The following is a 25,121-nucleotide window of genomic DNA, read 5'->3' on the forward strand; positions in this document are numbered from 1 at the left end:
ATCTGTCAACACTCTCCCCTTCTCTACCCGAATTCCTTGCTTCCGTTGGTCCAGTTTTCCTGTCCCTTCCTGCCTTATCTTTGCTTTTGGGCTGGTGTGCCCATTAGTCTCATATACATGATTGAACCATGAAGCACATTCCTCACATGTGTTATTGTTGGTCCTATAAAAACCTGTTGCCGTCGAGTCGATTCCGACTCATAGCGATCGTATAGGACAGAATAGAACTGCCCCATAGAGTTTCCAAGGAGTGCTTGGTGGATTTGAACTGCCAACCTTTTGGTTAGGGGCCATAGCACTTAACCACTACACCACCAGGGTTTCCATTGGTCCTATAGACCTCTCTAATCTTTGTTTGAAGGATGAACCTCAGGAGCGACTTTGGTATTGAGTTGAAAGGATTCCCTGGGGCCATACTTTCTCTAGTCTCTTTCAGACCAGCAAGCCTGGTCTTTTTGTGTGTGTGTGTGTGTGTGTGTGCGAATTTGAATTTTGTTTTACACTTTTCTCTAGCTCTGTCAGGGACCCTGTATTATGATCCTTGCCAGAGCAGTCAGTGGTGGTAACCAGGCACTGTCTAGTTGTTCTGGGCTCAGTTTGGTGGAGGTTGTGATAGTTGAGGTCCTTTAGTCCTATGGACGAATCTTTCCCTTGTGTCTTTGGTTTTCTTCATTGCTCTTTGCTCCAGCTGGGATGGGACCAGTAAGTGTATCTTAGATGGCTCCTAGCAGGCTTTTTTTTTTTTTTTAATTAACTTTTATTAAGCTTCAAGTGAACGTTTACAAATCGAATCAGTCTGTCACATACAAGTTTACATACATCTCACTCCCTACTCCCACTTGCTCTCCCCCTCTTGAGTCAGCCCTTTCAGTCTCTCCTTTCGTGACAATTTTGCCAGCTTCCCTCTCTCTCTATCCTCCCATCCCCCCTCCAGACAAGAGTTGCCAACACAATCTCAAGTGTCCGCCTGATATAATTAGCTCACTCTTCATCAGCGTCTCTCTCCCACCCACTGACCAGTCCCTTTCATGTCTGATGAGTTGTCTTCAGGGATGGTTCCTGTCCTGTGCCAACAGAAGGTCTGGGGACCATGGCTGCCGGGATTCCTCTAGTCGCAGTCAGACCATTAAGTATGGTCTTTTTATGAGAATTTGGGGTCTGCATCCCACTGATCACCTGCTCCCTCAGGGGTTCTCAGTTGTGCTCCCTGTCAGGGCAGTCATCGATTGTGGCTGGGCACCAACTAGTTCTTCTGGTCTCAGGATGATGTAGGTCTCTGGTTCATGCGGCCCTTCCATTTTCTTTTGATGCTCCCTGAGTCGTTTACTTTTTTCCCCATAGAATCCTTCAATATTGCAACTTGAGGCTTGAAGTTTTTCTTCAGTTCTTTCAGCTTGAGAAATGCTCAGAGTGTTTTTCCGTTTTGGTTTTTCATTTCCAGGTCTTTGCACATGTCATTATAATACTTTGTCTTCTCAAGCTGTCTTTGAAATCTTCTGTTCGACTCTTTTACTTCATTTCTTCCTTTCGCTTTAGCAACTCGATATTCAAGAGCAAGTTTCAGAGTCTCTTCTGATGTCCATCTTGATTTTTTCTTTTTAATGACCTCTTGCTTTCTTCATGTATGATATCCTTGATGTCATTCTGCAACTTGTCTGGTCTTCGGTCATTACTGTTCAATGTGTCATATCTATTCTTGAGGTGGTCTCTAAATTCAGGTGGGATATACTCAAGGTCATACTTTGGCTCTCATCAACTTGTTCTAATTATTTTGTTTCAACTTGAACTTGCATATGAGCAACTGATGGTCTGTTCCACAGTTGGCCACTGGCCTTGTTCTGACTCAGGAAGCATCAAAAGAAGATGGAATACACATAGAGTCACCATATCAAAAAGAATTGGTCACAGTTCAACCATTTCAGGAGGTGCCATACAAGCAGGAACCAATGGTACTGAAGGAAGAAATCCAAGCTGCACTGACTGAAGGCATCGGCGAAAGACAAGGCTCTAGGAATTGACAGTATACCAATTGAGATGTTCCAAAAAATGGATGTAGCGCTGGAACTACTCACTCATCTATGCCAAGAAATTTGGAAGACCTGGCCAAACAATTGGAAGAGATCTATCTAGATGCCTATTCACAAGAAAGGTGATCCCACTGAACGTAGAAATTATTGAACAATATCATTAATATCATATGCAAGTAAAATTTTGCTGAAGATGATTCAAAAGTGACTGCAGCAGTATATCGACAAGGAACTGCTGGAAATTCAAGCCGGATTCAGAAGAGGATACAGAACCAGGAATGTCATTGCTCATGTCAGATGGATCCTGGCTGAAAGCAGAGAATACCAGAAAGATGTCTGTGTTTTATTGACTATGCAAAGGCATTCGACTGTGTGCATCGTAACATATTATGGATAACATTGCAAAGAATGGGAATTCCAGAACACTTAATTATGCTCACGAGGAACCTGTATATAGATGAAGAGGCAGTCCTTTGAACAGAACAAGGGGATATGGTGTGGTTTAAAGTTAGGAAAGGTGTGCGTCAGGGTTCTATCCTTTCGCCATACCTGTTCATTCTGTATGCTGAGCAATCCGAGAAGCTTAACTATATGAAGAAGAACGGGGCATCAGGATTGGAGGAAGACTCATTAACAACCTACCTTATGCAGATGACACAACCTTGTTTACGGAAAGTGAAGAGGGCTTGAAGCACTTACTGATGAAGATCAAAGATCACAGCCTTCAGTATGGATTACGCCTCAACATAAAGAAAACAAAAATCCTCAGAAGTGGACCAATAAGCAACATCATGATTAACGGGGAAAATACTGAAGTTGTCAATGATTTCATTTTACCTGGATCCACAATCATTACCCATGGAAGCAGCAGTCAAGAAATCAAAAGGTGCACTGCAATAAGCAAATCTGCTGCAAAAGACCTCTTTAAAGTGTTGAAAAGCAAACATGTTACCTTGAATACTAACATGCGCCTGACTCAAGCCATGGTATTTTCAATCGCCTCATATGCATGTGAAAGCTGGACGATGAATAAAGAAGACTGAAGAATTGACGCCTTTGAATTGTGGTGTTGGAGAAGAATATTGAATATACCATGGACTGCCAAAAGAATAAACAAATCTGTTTTGGAAGAAGCACAACCAGAATGCTCCTTAGATGCAAGGACACTGAGACTATGTCTCACATACTTTGGACATATTGTCAGGAGCAATCAATCCCTGGAGAGGGACATCATGCTTGGTAGAGGGTCAGCAAAAAAGAGGAAGACCCTCAATGAGATGGACTGACACACTGGCTGCAACAATGGGCGTAAGCATGGCAACAATTGTGAGGATGGTGCAGGACTGGGCAATGTTTTGTTCTGTCGTACGCAGGGTCGCTATGAGTCGGAACCGACTCGACAGCACCTAACACCACCACCACCACAAAGATATAATTACTAATATTTTCTATTCTAGATGTTTGTTTATTGGAGCATAAACTAAAGAATCAGAATAGTAGGGATTTATTTTAAATTATCAGACACACTTTATTTTGAAAACAAACTTCCTAGCATATGGAAAATATTAAGGAATGACAGTTTATAATTTTGTATTGCTTGTCACTTTGGGCAAGTTCTTCTTTATCCTTAATTTTGTATCTCCCCAAAAGGGAATTATTTCCCAACAAAGAATTACATATCTAGCAAAATTTTCTTTCAAAAATGAGGGTGGAATTAAGACACTCCCAGATAGGCAGAAATTAAGGGAATTTGTAATCACCACATCAGCCCTACAAGAAATATCAGAGGGAGTCCTTCAGATGGAAAACCAATGACATCAGACAACAACCTGAGATTAAGACACATGACAGCATTATCCACACATCAAGCAAGGTGAAGACTTAAAGTAAAACAAACCTACAAAATTGATTAAAGGGAACAAGATATAAAGATGTAAATAACAACAACTTCAAAACAAAAAGGGGACTGAATGGTGTAGTTCTAGAACTTCCATATGGAAAGGAAGTCAAGGTTATCTCAAGTATAACAGATGGTTTTAAATTTAGAATGATAAATGTAAACTTCAGGTAACCACAAAGAAAAGTAATAATCCTACTTACTAAAACAAAGAAAAAAGACTCAGTGAACACAAAAACAATAACAAATGAAAAGAAAATCCGTATACAAAAAGAATTCATCACAGAAAGTAAAAAACAAAGAAATCAACACCACAAAAAAAAAGTGCGACAAAATGGCAGCAGTAAATCCATACCTATTGATTATCACACTGAATATAAATGAATTGAATACGCCAGTCAAGAGACAGAGAGTAGATGAATGGATAAAAAACATGACCCATCAATGTGTTGTCTAGAAGAGATATCCTTGGACACAAAGACATAAACGGGTTAAAAATCAAAGGATGGGGGGGAAAAAAAAACCAAGAAAACAGTAACCAAAAGAGAGCAGGAGTGCTAATATCAGTATCTGAGAAAACAGACTTAAAGCTAAAATCCATTACGGGAGACAAATAAGGACATTATAATAATAATGGTGATTAAAGGGTTAATTTACCAAGAAGGTATAACAAATATAAATATTTGTGCACCCAGTGCCAGAGCTCCAAAACTGATTAAACAAACTCTAACAGAATTGAAGACAGAAAAAGAAATATCTACAATAATAAAACCCAAAACCAAACCATACCCACTGCTGTCAAGTTGATTCTGGGTCACAGCGGCCCTAAAGGACAGAGTAGAACTGCCCCATAGGATTTCCAAGGAGCGGCTGGGGGATTTGAACTGCTGACTTTTGGGTCAGCAGCCATAGCTCTTAACCACTGTGCCACCAAGGTCCCATCTACAATAATAGTAGATTTTAACAAAAGGAAATTATATTTAAAAAGTGAAATCTTTTTAGACGCTTAAGTTATTGATAGATTATAAATGAAATAATTCAGTTTGAAACAAAGCAAGATTTGGGGAAACTTCACCTTAAACTTAAGATAATTAATATTTTAAGGCCAAACCTCCTACCATGAATGTTAATACTGCTACCTCTTCCTAAACTTAAACATATACATGATAAAAAGTAGCAACTTCTTTTTGGACTCAAAAGAGGTAATGTGTGTTCAACAGACATGCAAAATAAAATACCTTAAAATCAACATGTGTAAAAGTAATTTTATGAACATATTCTGTTAACTATAAAGAGGAAGCGATGATTCCATGAAAATGTTTAGCAGATCTAACTGAAAGACATTTTGACAGTATAAAAGTATACAAATTCAACTTTTTCCTAAAAATATTATTTGAAAATTACTAAAATTTTTCCTAAAAATAATTTTAGAAGATATAAGATAGCCTCTCCACTTACTAACAATCTGCAATGCAGTATGTACAACAAATTTTAGTCTCTATCATTATTTTTTAATCTTATACCAAACGTTCTTTAACACGTTGAGTAAATTTAACATGGGCATAAAGTACAAGAAGGTATGGAAACACAGAGTTTCATTTCAATCATTTTAAAATACAAAGAGGTATAATTTTTCCCTTAGAAGAAGAAATTGGGGGAACATTTTTGTTTTTTTAAACCACTGTGACAAATTTCAGATACACACTACACAACCCAGGGTAGACGGCTGAGAATCCAGTTCTCTTCTTTTGCAGTAAAAGTCTAGAATTAAATCTTATGAAAAAAAACTTAATTGTTCTTATGTGTTCTATATAATAAAGACAAAGGATTCATAATATGTTAATATGTTGAGAAAAGTCCTTAGATAAACTCACCTGTACAAAGTTTTTATTGTAATTACTGGGAACCATCAAGGTTAATTTTTAATGGGTGGGAAAAACTCCACAAAAAATAGATATAAACATTTAAGTCCTTATTTTATTAATAGAAAATCTCTTTCTGATATTACGAAGATGAACAAAAATTTATAAATATGGATTCAGTGTCAGATAATATCCATTAATCTACCACAAGCAGTAAAAATTGACATGTTATTGTTTTTAAACACACTTCCAATGAAAATTAAGAAAACAGCTTTTCTTGTTTTAGATGGTCAGGATGCATTATAAAACCAAACAACTTTCAAATATTATTAAACATACTTTGAAGTATAGTTCTAAAAAGCCATTTCTCTAACCTTTCTTCGTTCTTTCTCAATTTGCATATAATCCAATTGTCTAAGGACCCCAAATTTAGAAATACTATGGTAACCAATGTTTCTTGTAGTTAATTCTATTATTGCCACTTTGTTTTTTTCATGAGCAATAGAGTTGAACAATTTCCAATTACAACGGTAGGTTAACACTGCAACAGTTCTAAGTAACCTTTACGGAGATTTCAGTTTTAAAAAACAAAAACACTTATCTATTCAGCAGGGATCCTCTTTATTAACCTCACTGTATATTCAGAATGGATTAAAAAAAACACACACATTTCGTGGGACCAACACTGTACCAAAAGTATCCGCTTACAAAAGAATTTCACAGACCAATAGTCTTGGACTTACACAATGACATATATATTGACACACATTAGCTTGAATTAATACACAATCCAAACATTTCTGCAGCAACTGCCTAGCAGACCCTTATTGCATTAATCTGGGTCCATATGTTTTCTTTAACCTTTAAAAATAGTAATAAAAAAATTACAAAACAATGTAAATGTAGAATTAAGGCTAAGACTATATAATCTAGTATCAATAAAGTCAAACTATTTATAAAAACTGATGCTGCATATTTTATATATACACAGGGTAAGTCTTTAGAAATTTAAAATGCTACCACTGTCACAAGTTTACTTTCATCTCAACATCTAAATTCCAAGACTACCTGTGCTTTTTCTGTTTTTATCCTGAATTCTTCATTAAGTTTCCTTATATTTACAATTAAATACCTAGCCCCTAGAAACGTTCTTAGACATAACAGACAAAACGTTTTTGTTAAATAAATTCACAGAAAAGTAAAAAAAGATTTGTTTTTAAGAAACAGTTCTAACAGAGCCATGATAATTATACTGAAAAATAGAACATATACTTTTCTTCAGGATTAGTAAATGCCATGTGCCAACTTCACAGTCGCTGCCATGTTTGCACGTTCCCCTCTGACACGTTTGCAAGGTAATGACAAACAAGGGGCATGATGGCTGGAATAATCGTAGAAAGTCCACATTGTCCAGTGAGATTCATAAAATTGAACTGCTGCTTCCAGTCCCATCTGGACAGACATGAAAACTCATGCCCAGATACTGGTACTGTCCCCAGAAATACTTGGCTGCTAAGTCAGCCTCTTGGTCTTCTGAAACAGCGCTGCACAAGTCAGGGCATCTCAGTGATCCCCTCTGTCACCTGTCACACATCTGTTTTGGTTATAATCCTAGTCAAGGTGGAAAAACAAACACAGTAAGTTTCATATGCTTTCCTGAACCCCCTCATCATAGCTGATGCGTAAACACCCAGTGGAATTATGCTCTATTAATTATATTTTTGATATAAACAAGTTTAATTAAATCCTTTATATAACCATTTTCTGCATAGGTACGCTCCCCCCCCCCGCCACCAAAGCCAAAAAATAACAGCAGTAGTTAATGTATACAGATGAAGAGCTAAGTAACATCTGTACCATACTTCTTGGGAACGGCATCTCTGAGATCTGAATTCTGCAGATTTTTGTTTACTTTTTCCCTTTCTCTAAATGAAATTACTATTTTAAAAATTAACAGAAATTACAGTGCTTTTAGAAAAAAAGTCACAAAACAAAAACAAGAAAAATATTTTAAAACACCCAAAATCCTACTTATGTGGCAATGAACACAGTGAACACCTTGGAATATATCTACACAGATACTATACAATTCAGATACTATATATATTCAAATCTTTTCTAATGATATTGCCCTGAACTGCCATATCCAAACAGAAGACACTTTTTTTTTTTTTTTTTTAAATAAAGAGCTAATTTGTAATCGTTTAAGTAGGAAATAAAGTAGAAAGCCTGGAGCCTCTATTCAGGAAAACAGCTGAGACTACTGAGCTAAGCATATTTTATTGATTCTAAGATGAACTTTTTTTCATATTTAACATCTCTGATACACAGGCATATCTTAAAAATCATTGTCATGAGTTAGTTGTCAATGCTTTTTGTTTACTGTTTCTTAATGGTGTTTCTTATTAAGTGATGGCATCTCAGAGTTGACAAAACATGATATGTGATCCCTCTAAGAGCTAACAAATATGTAAATATGTAATATATGGAGCCTTAGTAGCACAGTGGTTAAGAGCTTGGCTGCTAGCCTCAAGGTCAGCAGTTCAAATCTACCAGGTGCTTCCTGGCAACTCTATGGAACAGTTCTACTCTGTTCTATATGGTTGCTATGAGTCAGAATCAACTTGACAGCAATGGGTTTTTGGCTTTTTATGTTATATATATATATATAAACTTGCTGGCAAGTCGATTCCGACTCATAGCAATCTTACAGGAAAGAGAGCTGCCCCACAGGGTTTCCAAGGAGCGGCTATAGCTCTTAAGTACTGTGCCACCAGGCCTCCAAATCGTGTTGTTCTAATGCTATCATTTCTCTTATAGTTCAGTATAATTCTTCTAAAAGAAGGACTTTCCCTCTCCAACTATTCGGTTGCCCTAAGAGACAGTTCATACAGGCAGGCCAGAATACACATCTTTTCTATATGAATATATTGGTTTACACAGTAGTAAGCTGTTGCCCTAGCAAGTGACAATCATGATGAATGAGGTTTTTCTGGTATCATTTTGAACTCATGATTTTTAAAAATTATATGTTTCTAAATCTATTGCAGATATTCTTTCTGATGCTAAGTTGCCTCAATACACTTTCAATGATCACCTTAACAGTTTCTATACACCCATACCACATGCCCAGAAACACACACGTCATTCACAGGGCTACATGTGTGTAAACACTGTCGTACTGATGAGCACTGCATTCTTGTATTAATATTTCATTAGCTCTCCACCATAATTTACTTTAAAAGCAGCTTGTTCCAAAGCACTTTTTTTTCCTACAAAGACACAATTCAAAAACTCAACAGATGTCAGTGGACTTAAAATATAAATAACTTTACCTCACAATTTTTTATGACATCCGATTGGTTGTGCATAATCTGGCTTCTGCCTACCTCTCCAACAGCAACTTGGGCCTACCATGCTTTAGCCACACACTGTTCTTCCCTCCCTCAAACATGTCCAAGCTTTTACATTGACTTTCCCTCTGACTGAAACCAATCTATGGATGGTGGGTTCCTTCTCACTCTTTGGTTCTCTGCTTAAACGCATTTTTCCTGACGATCGATAGCTTCCTCATTATTTTCTATCACATCTTTTTTTCTATCCTTCGTAGGGTTTAATATTATTCTATACATTTGTATACACAGGTTCCCTGGGTGGTACAAATAGGTTGCACTCATCTACTAACGAAAAGGTTGATGGTTCAAATCCACCCAGCTGCACTGTGAAAGAAAGGCCTGGTGATCCATTTCTGTAAACATTAGAGTCAAGAAAACCCTAAGGAGCACAGTTCTACACTGTAACACATGAGGATGCCATGAGTCACAATCAACTCAAAGGCAATGGAGTTTGGTTTTTTTGTCTGTTTACTTGTTTATTGTCTGCCTTCTGCATAGGACTGTAGAACCCTACAGGGCAAGAACCCTATAGGGCAAGGACCATGTCACTTTTATTTGCCAGCAACATATGGCACAAAGTGACCATTCCAATACTCCCTGAATCAATGTAGATACAGATGCACAGGGCATAGATGCCCATCCCAAACACCAAGCTCAAGAGAGCTCCTCTTAGGTCAGTATGAGAAACTTATCCAGGTAGAGTCTATACTTCAATCTTTTGAAATAATGTACAAGAAACCCTCATACCACAGTATTCTGTGGAATGGCCTTACTAATATCTAATGTAAAAAAAATATTTTCTTGATGACTGATTAAGCCTGCAGATGGCTCTGTTGATTTTTTGGGTGAGTTATATAAATGGTATCTGATTCTTCAAACCAAAAGTTAGAAGCAATTTTTAAATAAGTTGTTGTTGTTTCTTGGCATCAAGCTGATTCCAACTCATGGCAACCCTATATGTGTAGAGCAGAACTACTCCATAAGGTTTTCAAAGCTGTGAGTTTTTGGAAGCAGACTATCAGGCCTGTCTGCTGAGGCACTCTGTGTGGGCTCAAACTGCCAGCCTTTCAGCTAGTAGCTGAATGTTTAATCGTCTGCATCGCCCAAGGAGTCTTTAAATGAGTAATGATGTATAAGTGGCTTTGAATATTCTATACTTATTAAGTTGCTGATCCTACGAAGTGGAATGCAGTGTATTTTAAATGAAAGTTAAGTCAAACAACAGAAAAACAATTTAACTTTCAACATTTAATATAACAGAAAAATAAACTACTAACATTTCCAAATAATTAGCAAATTTGTTTACAAAAATTAGAATATCCTACAAGAATATAATGGTTGTGTCATATCTCTATTATCCACCACCTTTTTTTTTTTTTAATACTAACTCTAGCTCAAGGGGGTAAGTTAGAAATAAACTCAAGCTGTTTTTAAAGTATGATGAACCAAGAGTTTTGATATACTAACCAATGATAACACCCAGGTCACAATGGGCTCACCTGTTCTGTCTTGTAGATTCTCTTCTCATTCTTTTAGGGGGAATTGGACTATCTGTCACATCCTTTGCTGGATGACGCAATGAGTCGTTACACTTACGTGTTGGAGTCATACCTATTAAAACAGAAAATGTAGAAAATCAACTTTAAAAAGACTGAGTTATATGAGAGAAAAACAAATACATACATGTTATTTATAGAAATAGCATTAAGAAGTAATATTGAGAATTTTCTTATTACTCCTGCTGAAAGAATAGTTTACAACCATTTATCAGAGGACTTGGAGGTGATGAGTTTCTATTGAAAAAGAGAACCTACAGACCAGGAAAAAATTTTTGGCTATGACATATTTGACAAGGGTTTAATATCTAAAATCTATAAAACACTTCAACACCTCAACAACAAAAAGACAAGTAATCCAATTAAAAAATGGGCAAAGGATATGAACAGACACTTCACCAAAGAAGACATTCAGATGGCTAACAGATACATGAGGAAATGCTCTTGATTGTTAGCCATTAAAAAAACCTATTGCTGTTGAGTTGATTCCAACTCATAACAACCCTATAAGACAGAGTAGAACTGCCCCATAGGGTTTCCAAGGAGTGTCTAATGGATCTGAAGTGCTGACCTTTTGATCGGGAGCCGAGCTCTTAACCACTGCACCACCAGGGCTCCTCATTAGCCATTAGAGAAATGCAAATCGAAACCACAATGAGGCTATCTCGCCCTTACATTACTGGCACTAATCAAAAAAAAAAAACCAAAAAAAACAGAAAAGAACAAACGCTGGAGAGGTTGCGGGGAGACTGGAACTCTTATGCACTGCTGGTGGGAATGTAAAATGGAAAAACCACCATGGAAAATGATATGGCATCTCCTTAAAAAGCTAGAAATAGGAATACCATACGATCCAGCAATCCCACTTCTAGGAATATATCCTAGAGAAGTAAGAGCTGTCACAGGTATAGACATACGCACACCCATGTTCACAGCAGCATTGTTCACAACAGCTGTTGTGGAAAGGGGGCGAGTGCTGACACATCGCAGGGGTTACAACCAATGTCACAAAAAAATTCACATATAAATTTTTGAATGAGAAACTAATTAGTGCTGTAAATTTTCACCTACAGCACAATAAAATTAGAAAGAAAGTTTCTGTCGACTTAAGTTCTGGATCATTAACATCAACTGGACTCTATTTAATCATAAATATTTAATTCTGTACAGAGAATGTTCACAAAACTAAACATATACCTAGTTTTTGTTCTATTAGTTTCAGATTTTTCTCCTGTTCATCAAGTTCTTGCTTCTTCTTCTTCATATCAGGAGTGTGAAGGTACTCCAACTGCCCATTAAGGTCCTTATTCACACTGCCCAGCTTGCACACTGCTGAACGATATTGTTGAAGAAGATCTACAATGAAACAAAGACACTGGTTAAACTACCAATAACATATCAAGGATAGAAGAACGAACATCACATAGCGCAGTAACATGTAGGAACCACTTTTAATCCACGAAACATTCAATGCAAACAAATGAAATAAAAGCCATTGTTTATTCCTCAGCACAAAACTGGTATTTGTTAAATTTTAGTTTTCTGATTGCTTGATTTAATAAATTTATTTCTGTGTCAGGGAAGAGTTTTCTATATAAAAGTGCTCTATCAATTGGATCACTCTCAGTTAATGTTTACAACTCGTCTGATATTCAGTAGTTAATGCTAGAGACAAATTTGGGGAGAAAGATATTAAATACAGTACTGTTAGGAAATCACTGCTTCTATCAGATATGGCTATTACCTGCCATATAAAATTCTTTCAAAAATGCAATTCTGATAAAATTCTTAACTTTCAAAAGATTTAATTACGTTTCCTTAATTAAAAGTCTAAAAGTCTATTATTCATGTTTGAAATTGTTTATTGCCTGACTGCATGATCTATTGTCTAATACAGTGGTTATACTCCAGGGGTTGGCAAGCTAAAGCCCATGGGCCAAAAATGGTTCATATATTTTTAAATGGTTACATTTTAAATGGTTATAAAAATACCTACATAATATCCTTGATTATGCCTCTTGGCATGCAAAGCCTAAAATATTTACTATCTGGCCCTTTAAGAAAAAGTTTCCAACCCCTGCTGTAGTTACACTAAGATGACCAATATTTATAAAATGGATACACAAACATCTGAACATTCAACAAATACAGTAAAACCTGTGAAAGCTGGAACCTGTGCAAGGCAGAAGTCTGTCAGAGAAGGAAAACTCAAGTATTTTCCACTAATCGAGAGCAATAGTAAAGTGGTAAGACTGCAGCCTTTCAAAGGAGGAAAACTTGCAAGACCCGGAAAAGCAAGGCAGTTCTGTTGAGTTCCTGCTCACAGGTTTCACTGTAAATACAGTAGCTAACATATAAAACCACGGGAGAAATTATTTGTGAGTACAAGGTACATGAGGTTGAGATATTCAACACTTTTTATTTTAAGGGTCAATAACAGTATAAAACAGTTTTAAAAGAAATTCATCGAGCAAATCAACTCCCACATCTCCCCTCTGTTCGCATGCTGGCTTCTACAATATCCTTGGTTATTCCTTTCCATTTTAAACGTATTTCTACTTAAGACACCTATAGAAAGCTTTGGTTCATTTAGAAAGGAAGCAAGATCGGCGGCGGGGGAGGGGGGAGGGGGGACATTATGTCTACGACCTCACACTTTTCTTGTCTTTTTATTCCACAGATATGTGGGTTTAATTTTTAACAAGTGTCATATTTGTATTTACACTTTCTATTTGTTTTCCATTTAACTTTGTCATGGACATTTCCCAGATTATAAATTCATTTAAAGTATTTAGTGTTTCTAATATTTTGCTAGAAAAACAAGGGTGCAATATTAGCCTGAGTAAAAAATACCTTACCTGTATTTAAGATTGTTTAGGTGTTTTTACTAGAAAATCAAACACTGGTTAAAAGAACATGAATATTAAAGACAATTAGTAATTTTTTTTTTTATTATAAAAGGATATATACAACTGCTCATTTCCCAGGCAAATCTGGGAAAATATAGAGAAAAGGAAAATTATCTCCATTATATAATCCAGGAATGAAGAAAAACATTTTTCTTTCTTTCTACCCTTCTGCTTCAATGCATATGCAAATACACAGACTGCTCTGAACTTGGAAAGTTATCTAACCTGTTTAAGTTATCTAACCTCAGCTTCCTCAGCTGTAAAATGAGGATGTTAATATCAACAAATGAGATCATTCAAGTGAGAAGCTGAAAAAGCATCTGGTACACAGTAAGTCTTCAAATATTAACCATTAGTATTCTTTTGACAATTGCCTGTTCATGTCATCCACTCCATTTTTATTAGTCTTTGCTTTTTTCTTACAAATTTTTAAAGGCTGTTTTAATAGTAAGGCTATAATGCTTCTATCATATGTTGTAATTTTTCCCCAAGTTTTTCATTTGCCTTTTCATTTTCTTCACAGTGCTTTACAATTTTACATAAACTTTAAAAATATTTTCTTTTATTACTTTCATGTTAAAAAGCACTTCTTCCCAAGGTAGGTAGTTCTATTTTAGATCAGGTAGTCAGGGAAGATCTCTCTGAAGATGTGACATTACAGAACTGGAAAGAATCAAAGCCGTATGTGTATCTGAGGCAAAACCACTGTAGGTGAGGCTTAAAATAAACTTTCTCTTCCTTTTAATATTAATCTTATTTCTGTTTAACTACACCAAGGAGATCTTCCTGAACACAGCTGAAGAATGGTAACATATTCATTTTCTTTTTCTGTGCTATTTTTGAAATGTGAATTATTATTAGTTTCTTAAAATAGTCTGGGTAGTCTGCAACAATTTATATTTAAAATTCACTTACAAAAACCTATAAAACACAGTTATCAGTTTGTTTGTACATTAAGCTATTGTCTATCATTGTATGTGCACAGAAGACTTTTTGTATGTGCTCAGTGCCATCATGAACAGAGGCATGTGTTGTATCCTCATCATCTTTCTCAACTATTGCTTTAAAAACTGCTGGGGGCTGAAGTCACAACCCAAAACCATTAATGACCCAAATTTCTCAAGAGTAGAATGAATAAATTGTGATGTACTCATATAAAGGAGGACTATTTAGCAATGAAAATGAACTACAACAAAATAGTGTTGAGTAAAAGAAGCCAAATACACAAAAAAGTATACATTACATGATTCCATTTATATGAAGTACAAAAATGTTTTAAGTCAAGACAGTTGTTTTCTTTGGAGTGAGGGGCTGGGTAGTAAATGGAAGCGGGCATGAGAGATCTCTGGTGCTGATAATGCCCTATTTCTTAATCCTGGTGCAGTGCTCACTTTGGGAAACTTTATCAAGTGGTATGTTTATGAAATCTGCACTTTTCTGTATGTATATCACACTTTAATAAATGTTAACAACAACAAAACTTCTGGATGCTGGTACCTGAGTGCATTAATATTATATAAAATTAAGGGCAAACCAGCTCTCAGTATGGCCTGTAGGGGATCTCCTGTAAAGTACTGCACTTCAGGGTACAGATGTGGAAACAACTATATGGGCTGACTAGAAGAAGGGATGCAGCCTGTAGAAGGGAAATAGGACAGAGGGTCACACATCACCCACCTAAAAAATTCTTAGCTGTATTCTAGACAGGCATTCCAAGATAATAAAAATAAGTATTACGATTATTTGGTGAGGTACTGATTTATCCAATGAGGACAGTATTTTCTCTATTTCAAAATAAGAAATTTGAAAAAATAAGGGAAAAACCTATTGCCTATATAACTTAAAGTAACCTGATATAACAAAGCTGAAAATACTGAACAAAAAAATCTTAACATTATTTAAAGTTTTTGTGATATAAAGTCAATATACAACCCCAAATAAAAGATTAAAATCAAATTGGAAATTGTTAAAGTTACCTATTAAACCTACCTATTTGTTCCCCTAAGATCAGGCACTGTTTTGGTATTGGAGCTCCAAATACCATTCCCCGAAGTTTATCCATCGGAGGAGCTTTATTCTGAAGGCCCCCGAACTTCCCATTACTTCGAATGCGATCACCATCTCTGGTCAGCAGTGTAGGACAGTGAGTAATTTTAACAACCTATTGTAAGTAAATGGATATTAATCAGTGAGCCTACAAAATTTATTTCAGCTGCTCTAAGAAAAGGGAAATCATTTAAGATTTCTGAGATTAGAAATGACATGATCATGATAGTACTTTTTATTAAGCTAGTGATGTGTATGATGAACTTGGGGGAAAACAGGCAGATCAGGTAGACTACCTTCGAAATGTTAATCTATACTAAAACGGTGACAACGCAAATGGGAAAAGTGAAATTTTGTAAAAATTCTGTAAATATTACTTTCATGGACAGTTTTTCAATTCTCAAAGTATCCTTCAGTCTTGTGATACTAATTCACTAAGCACTTTATTAGGATAAAAAGGTCATGACAGCTTTTGCAAATTCAGTGAGTGATCTACTGCTAGAGCTCTGGCCAGTGCTTATTCAAAGCTGCTGTAGGGACTGGCAAGGGGTGGCATCAATAAGGGCTGAGGTAGTACAAATGGCATGAGGAAGTTAGAGAAAACAGTAACTAAGGCAACTAACATGTAAAAATATTACCAAAGAATGCCATAAAGCCTTTTCTCAGAAGAACTTTAAGACAATATCTAATCAGCGGATTTACGTATATCATTCAAGCACAGAACATCGACATGTGCTACACCAACTATGAGGAACAAATTCTGCACCTGTTTTGTTACATATGCTCTTTAAGATTTCTTTGAAAACAAAGAGAAAACCAAAATAACACTTCCACTTTAACTTCAAGATTATTTATCGTGTTGCAGACACTAACAGTCTACAACTTTATCTTTAAGTAGCTCATATATAGCAGATCTACATCTGGACATTTTAACAAGCATATGCAGCCAAGTCTGAGGTTAACAGCTTCACCCTTCTTGTGAGCAATGTAATTCCAATCCCATTCCTGATTTATGTTCTATCATTGCTAAATATTTACTATCTTATTTCCAAGCTGAAAACCGTTATGATGATTTTATTCAGTCAATATTTGTTGATATTTACCCACATATTTACCACCTTCTCTGTTCTTCACTGCTTGCCTCTTGGGCCTTCCACCTGGAGGCCCTAAAAATTGACTTGTAGCAGACTCTGAAAACCTCAGGCACATCTGAATATATCCTTATTACGGCCTCACCTTTAAAAGCTGTTTTGCTGCATACAGAATTCTATCCCGACACTGGTTTGCACTGGAGATATAATTCCACTATTTTCTGGCTTCTATTTATTGCTAGGGAGTCAGCTGCACTTGAACTGACATTTCTTTAATGATTTTGTCACTGCTTTTTCATGTGTTTATGATCTGCACATTGTCTCTGGTATCCTGAAGTTTCACTGTGGAGTGTCCACACATAAACTTTTTATTTATTCTGCTTGGAATTAGTTGAACTTCTTGAAGCTATGGATTAATGTCTTTCATCAGTTCTAAAACATTTTCAGTCATTAGCTCTTCCAATGTTACCTCTGATCCTTCTCTCTCCTCTTGGTACTCTGATTGGACTTTTATTAGATTTTATCCACCAGGTCTTTCAACCTCTCTCTTACACACCACCTCACTTTCTCTTCAGGCTGCAACCTGGATTTTTCTGACCAACATTCCAATATACTAATTTTCCCATAAGCTGTTAAACCTCCCCAGTGAGTACCTGATTTGTTATATTTTTAATTTCTAGAGGCTCTACTTCAGTTTTTTTTTGAAAGTCTGCTTGCTCTTTTCTCATTTTCAACATTGTTCTTCTTGAATTACATTAACTATACTTTAAAAATATTTGTTATCGGGAGGTGGGGCCAAGATGGCAGAATAGCCAGATGCTTTTGGCTATCCCTCTTACAACAAAGACCCGAAAAATCAAGTGATGCAATTATATTTATAACAAGCTATGTGTCCTGAACATCAAAGGCAAAGTTAGAAAGCAGACTGAGGGGGAGGGGAAGGGAGAGTCAGTTCAGAATCGGAGAGGAGTTACCGGACCTGAATCACTGGGATCCCTTAGGCATCATTCCTGGGAGCAGCGGCGGCGGCGGCGGCCTGGTAGTGGTGTTCAGCCACAGCTTCCTCAGGGAGAAGCAGGCAGCCACAGCCTACTCATACCTCTGGACCCAGAGAAGAACGGTGCTCTTTTGAAAAGCTAAGTACTTGCATATATTTTACTGCGCTATGAGTTGGAATCGACTGGATGGCAGTGGTTTAGTGGGTCCCTGCCCCCAAGCCGGCTTCGTGGCTGTTGATTTCCCTGGGCCTGAGATAGGTCCATCTGAGCGACCTGAGCCATGTTCCCTGACTTGAAGAAGGAATAAATTCACAACAGGGGGAAAAGACAATTTGCCAGCTCTACTAACTGGGGGAGCTTGGGCCAGAAGCAGCTCTTGTCCAGGCATAAACGGTCCGTGGACTCTGAATACCTTACCCCCTGCATGGACCTGTGTGGGGCTATTTTGGGAGAATAGGCCCTTGCTGGCAGACTGCAACTGTTTAAGTTGTGTGGTGAAGAGGTGGGTATTTGATATCTGACGCCGCTTTGCGTATGAAACGCAGTCCTCACCTACCCACACCAGGGGCCTACGGGCTGGTGGCTCCACTCAGGTCACCCAGCCACCTGTGACAGGGGTCCAAGGATAACTGGTACCTCCCAGTCCTTACAACCAAAAGCACTGGGTGCCCATGGTCCGTCTGCAGAGCCTACCCACCTGTACGCTCTAGGGAACAGGGACGCACTTTCCTCAGAGATACTTGGGGGACAGTTCTCAGTCTCCTGCTTGTTCAGAGCGTGACTCCCTGCTGCAACCAATACTGGTACCAACACCAAACACCCCTGCCCCTCTAAGACTGTAGGACAGAGCCTGTACCACACACTTGATGACCAGCTACCTGGACACCTGAGCTCAATCCACACAAGAAAAGTGAATGGACTCATAAGCTCATTTAACTGATAATGGCTTTAGCCATCTGGTGACAGGATGCCAGAGTTCCAAAGGCGAAAATAATCAAGCTAGCTCACTCAAGCAACCCATTTCGGCTTATCAAAACAGAACAAAGCAAGAAACCGAGATACAGTAAGCAAATATAAAATAAACTAATACAATAACTTATAGATGGCTCAGAGACAATAGTCAATATCAAAACACATAAAGAAGCAGGCCATGGTCGTCTCAACAAACTCTTAAAACAAGGAATCAACAGATCTTCTGAATGAAGGTGATTTCCTGGAATTACTGGATGCAGAATTCAAAAGATTAATATACAGAACTCTTCAAGACATCAGGAAGGAGATTAGGCAATATGCAGAAAAAGCCAAGGAACACACAGATAAAACAGCTGAAGAAATTAAAAAGGTTATTCAAGAACATAATGAAAACCTTAATAAGCTAAAAAAATCCATAGAGAGATAGCAATTAGAAATTAAGAAGATTAACAATAAAATTACAGAATTAGACACCTCAACAGAAAGTCAGAAGAGCAGAAGTGAGCAAGTGGAAGGCCGAACTGGGCACCTTGAAGATAAAGCACTTGGCACCAATATATTTGGAGAAAAATCAGATAAAAGAATTTTACAAAATGAAGAAAACTTAAGAATCATGTGGGACTCTATGAAGAGAAATAATCTACGAGTGATTGGAGTACCAGAACAGGGAGGGATAACAAAATACGGAGAATTATTGAAGATTTGTTGGCAGAAAACTTCCCTGATATTGTGAAAGATGAGAAAATATCTATCCAAGATGCTCATCGAATTCCACATAATGTAGATTCTAAAAGAAAGTCACCAAGACATATTATAATCAAACTTGCCAAAACCAAAGATAAAGAGAGAATTTTAAGAGCAGCTAGGGATAACGAAAAGTTACCCATAAAGGGACAGTCAATAGGAGTAAGCTTGGACTACTCAACAGAAACCATGCAGGCAAGAAGGCAATGGGATGGCTTTTATAAAGTTTTGAAGGAAAAAAACTGCCAGCCAAGAATCATATATCCAGCAAAAGTGTCTCTCAAATATGGAGGCAAAATTGGGACATTTCCAGAAAAAAAGAAGTTTAGGGAATTTGTAAAAACCAAACCAAAACTACAAGAAATACTAAAGGGAGTTCTTCAGTTACAAAATCAATAATATCAGGCATCGATCCAAGACTAGAACACCGGGCAGAGCAATCAGATGTTAACCCAGACAGGGAAATCACAAAATAAATCAAGATAAAAAAATGCTCAAACCAGGGAAACAGCAATGTTATTATGTAAAACACATTAAAATAATAAAGAGGGACTAAGAAATGGAGTCATAGATCTTTCATACTGAGAGAAAGACAACGCAATATAAAGAAATAAAAGTTAGGGTTAAACTTAGAATAGGGGTAAATGTTAAGGTAACCACAAAGGAGACTAACTACTCTACTCATCAAAAAAAAAAAAAAAAAGAGACTCAGCAAAAACAAAATCAACAACAAGAAGAGGAAAAGACAACATATGAAGATAAATTACTCAGCACAAAAAATTAAGTGGGAAAAAAAACTGTCAACAACACACAAAAAAAGACATCAAAACGACATTCAACGTATCCATAATTACGTTGAATGTTAACGGACTAAGTGCACTGATAAAGAGACGGAGAGTGGTAGAACGGATTAAAAAAAACTTGACCCGTCTATATGCTGCCTACAAGAGACACACCTTAGACTTAGAGACACAAATAAACTAAAACTCAAAGGACAGAAAAGATATATATCAAGCAAACAACAATCAAAAAAGAGCAGGAGTGGCAATATTAATTTCTGACAAAATAGACTTTAAACTTAAATCCATCATAAATGAAAAGGAAGGACGCTATATAATGATGAAAGGGACAATATACCAAGAAGATATAACCATATTAAATATTTATGCACCCAATGACAGGGCTGCAAGATACATAAAACAAACTCCAACCGTATTGAAAAATGAGATAGACAGCTCCACAACTACAGTAGGAGACTTCAACACACCACTTTCGGTGAAGGACAGGACATCCAGAAAGAAGCTCAATAAAGACACGGAAGATCTAAAGCCACAATCAACCAACTTGACCTCACAGACATATACAGAACACTCCACACAACAGTAGCCAAGCATACTTTCTTTTCTAGTGCACATGGAACATTCTCTAGAATACACCACATATTAGGTCATAAAGCAAGCCTTAGCAGAATCCAAAACACTGAAATATTACAAAGCATCTTCTCTGACCATAAGGCCATAAAAGTAGAAATCAATCACAGAAAAAGCAGGGAAAAGAAATCAAATACTTGGAAACTGAACAATTCCCTGCCCAAAAAAGACTGGATTATAGAAGACATTAAGGATGGAATAAAGAAATTCATAGAATCCAATGAGAATGAAAACACTTCCTATCTGAACCTTTGGGACACAGCGAAAGCAGTGCTCAGAGGTCAATTTATATGAATAAATACACACATACAAAAAGAAGAAAGGGTCAAAATCAAAGACTTATCCCTACAACTTGAACAAAAAGAGCAACAAAAGAAGCCTTCAGGCACTAGAAGGAAGGAAATAATAAAAATAAGAGCAGAGCTAAAGGAAATATAAAAGAGAAAAGCAACTAAAAGAGTTAATAAGACCAAAAGCTGGTTCTCTGAAAAAAAATTAACAAAATTGATAAATCATTGGCCAAACTGAAAAAAGAAAAACAGGAGAGGATGCAAATAACCCAAATAAGAAAGAGATGGGTGATATGACAACAGATCCAACTGAAATTAAAAGAATCATATCAGGTTACTATGAAAAACTGTACTCTAACAAATCTGAAAACCTAGAAGAAATGGATGAATTCCTAGAAACACACCAGCTACCTAAACTAACACAAGCAGAGGCAGAACAACTAAATAGACCCATAACAAAAGAAGAGATTGAAAAGGTAATTAAAAACTCCCAACAAAAAAGGGTCCTGGCCTGGATGGCTTCACTGCAGAGTTCTACCAAACTTTCAGAGAAGAATTAACACCACTATTACTAAAGGTATTTCAGAACATCAAAAAGGACAGAATACTCCCAAACTCATTCTATGAAGCCAGCATATCCCTGATATCAAAACCAGGTAAAGACTCCACAAAAAAGAAAATTACAGACCTACATCCCTCACGAACTTAGATGCAAAAATCCTCAACAAAATTCTAGCCAATAGAATTCAACAACGTATCAAAAAAATAATTCACCATGACCAAGTGGGGTTCATACCAAATATGCAGGGATGGTTTAACATTACGAAAAAAATTAATATAATCCATCATATAAGTAAAACCAAAGACAAGAACCACACGATTCTATCAATTGATACAGAAAAGGCATTTGACAAAGTTCAAAACCCATTCATGATAAAAACTCTCAGCAAAATAGGAATACAAAGAAAATTCCTCAACATTTTTTTTTATACAAAGCCAACCGCACCCTAAATGGAGAGAGTCTGAAAGCATTCCCCTTGGAATGGGAACCAGACAAGGATGCCCTTTACCACCACTCTTATTCAACATTGTGCTGGAGGTCCTAGCCAGGGCAATTAGGCTAGATAAAGAAATAAAGGGCATCCAGATTGGCAAGGAAGAAGTAAAAGTATCTCCATTTGCAGATGACATGACCTTATACACAGAAAACCCTAAAGAATCCTCAAGAAAATTACTGAAACTAATAGAAGAGCTCAGCAGAGTATCAGGATATAAGATAAACATACAAAAATTAGTTGGATTCCTCTAGACCAACAAAAAGAACATCGAAAAGGAAATCACCAAATCAATACCATTTACAGGAGTCCCCAAGAAGATAAAATACTTAGGAATAAATCTTACCACAGATGTAAAAGACTTATACTAAGGAAACTACAAGCCACCACTGCAAGAAACCAAAAGAGACCTACATAAGTGGAAAAACATACCTTGTTCATGGATAGGAAAACTTAACATTGTAAAAACGTCTACTCTACTAAAAGCAATTGATAGATAAAATGGAATTCCGATCCAAATTTCAAAGACACTTTAATGAGATGGAGAAACAAATCATCAACTTCATACAGAAGGGAAAGAGGCTCCGGATAAGTAAAGCATTACAGTAAAATAAGAACAAAGTGGGTGGGTGGCCTCACTCTTCCTGATTTTAGAACCTATTACACTGCCAAAGTAGTCAAAACATCCTGGTACCGGTACAACAACAGGTACATAGACCAATGGAACAGAACTGAGAATTTAGACATAAATCCATTCATATATGTGCAGCTGATACTTGACAAAGGCCCAAAGTCACTTAAATGGGGAAAAGATAGCCTCTTTTTTAACATATGGTGCTGGCATAACTGGATATCCACCTGCCAAAAAATGAAACAAGACCCATACCTCACACCATGCACAAAAACTACCTCAAAAGGGATCAAAGACCTAAATACAAAATCTAAAACGATAAAGATCACGGAATAAAAAATAGGGACAATGTTAGGAGCCCTAATACATAGCATAAACAGTATACAAAACATTACTAAGAATAGAGAAGAGAAACCAGATTAACTGGGAGCTCCTAAAAATCAAACACCTACGCTCATGCAAAGACTTTACCAAAAAAGTAAAACGACTACCTACAGACTTGGGAAAAAGTTTTTAGCTATGACATTTCTGACCAGCGTCTGATCTCTAAAATCTACATGATACTGCAAAAACTCAACTACAAAAGGACAAATAACCCAATTAAAAAATGGGCAAAGGGTATGAACAGACACTTCACTAAAGAAGACATTCGGGCAGCTAACAGATACATGAGGAAATGCTCACGATCATTAGCCATTAGAGAAATGCAGATCAAAACTACAATGAGATTTCATCTCATTCCAACAAGGCTGGCATTAATCCACAAAACACAAAATAATAAATGTTGGAAAGGTTGTGGAGAGATTGGAACACTTAATACACTGCTGGTAGGAATGTAAAATGGTACAACCACTTTGGAAATCGATTTGGCACGTCCTTAAAAAACTAGAAATAGAACTACCATACGATCCTGCAATCCCACTCCTTGGAATATACCCTAGAGAAATAAAAGCCTTTACATGAACAGATATATGCACACCCATGTTCACTGCAGCACTGTTTACAATAGCAAAAAAGATGGAATCAACCAAGATACCCATCAATGGACGAATGGATAAATTATGGTATATTCACACAATGGAATATTACACATCGACAAAGAACAATGATGAATCTGTGAAACATTTCATAACATGGAGGAATCTGGAAGGCATTATGCTGAGTCAAATTAAAAAAAAAAATTTAGTCAGCTGCAAAAGGGCAAATATTGTATAAGACCACTATTATAAGAACTAGAGAAATAGTTTAAAGAGAGAAGAGAATATTCTTTGACGGTTACAAGCGGGGGGGGGGGGAGGGAGGAAGGGAGGGAAAGGGGTTTTCAGTAATTAGATAGTAGATAGTAACTATTTTAGGTGAAGGGAAAGACAAACACAATACAGAAGAGGTGAGCACAACTAGACTAAACCAAAAGCAAAGAATTTTCCTGAATAAACTGAATGTTTTGAAGGCCAGCGTAGCAGGGGCTGGGGTTTGGGGATCATGGTTTCAGGGGACATCTAAGTCAGCTGGCATAATAAAACCTATTAAGTAAACATTCTGCATCCCACTTTGGAGAGTGGCCTCTGGGGTCTTAAACGCTAGCAAGCAGCCATCTAAGATGCATCAATTAGTCTCAACCCACATGGGGCAAAGGAGAATGAAGAACACCAGAGACACAAGGTAATTATGAGTCCAAGAGACGGAAGGGGCCACATAAATCAGAGGCTACATCAGCCTGAGACCAGAGGAACTAGATGGTGCCCGGCTACAACCAATGACTGTCCTGACAGGGAACACAACAGGGAATCCCTGAGGGAGCAGGAGAGCAGTGGGATGCAGACCCCAAATTCTCATAAAAAGGCCAGACTTAATGGTGTGACTGAGACTAGAATGACCCCGGAGGTCATGGTCCCCAGACCTTCTGTTAGCCCAAGACAGGAACCATTCCCAAAGCCAACTCTTCAGACAGGGATTAGACTGGATTATGGGATAGACAATGACACTGGTGAAGAATGAGCTTTTTGGATCAAGTAGACATGTGAGACTACGTTGGCATCTTTTGTCTGAAGGGGAGATGAGAGGGTAGAGGAGGTCAGAAGCTAGCCGGACAGACATAAAAAGAGAGAGGGAAGGAATGTGTTGTCTCAGTGGGAGAGCAATTAGGAGTACATAGCAAGGTGTTTATAAATTTTTGTATGAGATTCCAACTATATTTGTAAACTTTCACTTAAAGCAC

At 37.1% G+C, this 25,121-nt stretch overlaps 1 protein-coding gene across 3 annotated transcripts in view; it reads right to left on the reverse strand.

Moving 5' to 3' along the window:
• Positions 1-733: 733 nt before the first annotated feature.
• Positions 734-25,121, reverse strand: part of SMCHD1 (structural maintenance of chromosomes flexible hinge domain containing 1) — a 190,011-nt gene continuing 165,623 nt past the window's right edge. For all 3 annotated transcript variants that reach the window (XM_064294699.1, XM_064294697.1, XM_064294698.1), the window contains 4 exons: positions 15,636-15,807; positions 11,935-12,093; positions 10,681-10,792; positions 734-7,397 (listed from right to left, as the gene is read on the reverse strand). In XM_064294699.1, coding sequence (XP_064150769.1) covers positions 7,373-7,397; positions 10,681-10,792; positions 11,935-12,093; positions 15,636-15,807 — 468 coding nt within the window. In that variant the 3' untranslated portion in view covers positions 734-7,372. The remainder of the gene's footprint in view (positions 7,398-10,680; positions 10,793-11,934; positions 12,094-15,635; positions 15,808-25,121) is intronic.

The sequence above is a fragment of the Loxodonta africana genome, chromosome 11 (genome assembly GCF_030014295.1).
Source record: "Loxodonta africana isolate mLoxAfr1 chromosome 11, mLoxAfr1.hap2, whole genome shotgun sequence".
In the NCBI taxonomy this organism is placed as follows: Eukaryota; Metazoa; Chordata; class Mammalia; order Proboscidea; family Elephantidae; genus Loxodonta; species Loxodonta africana.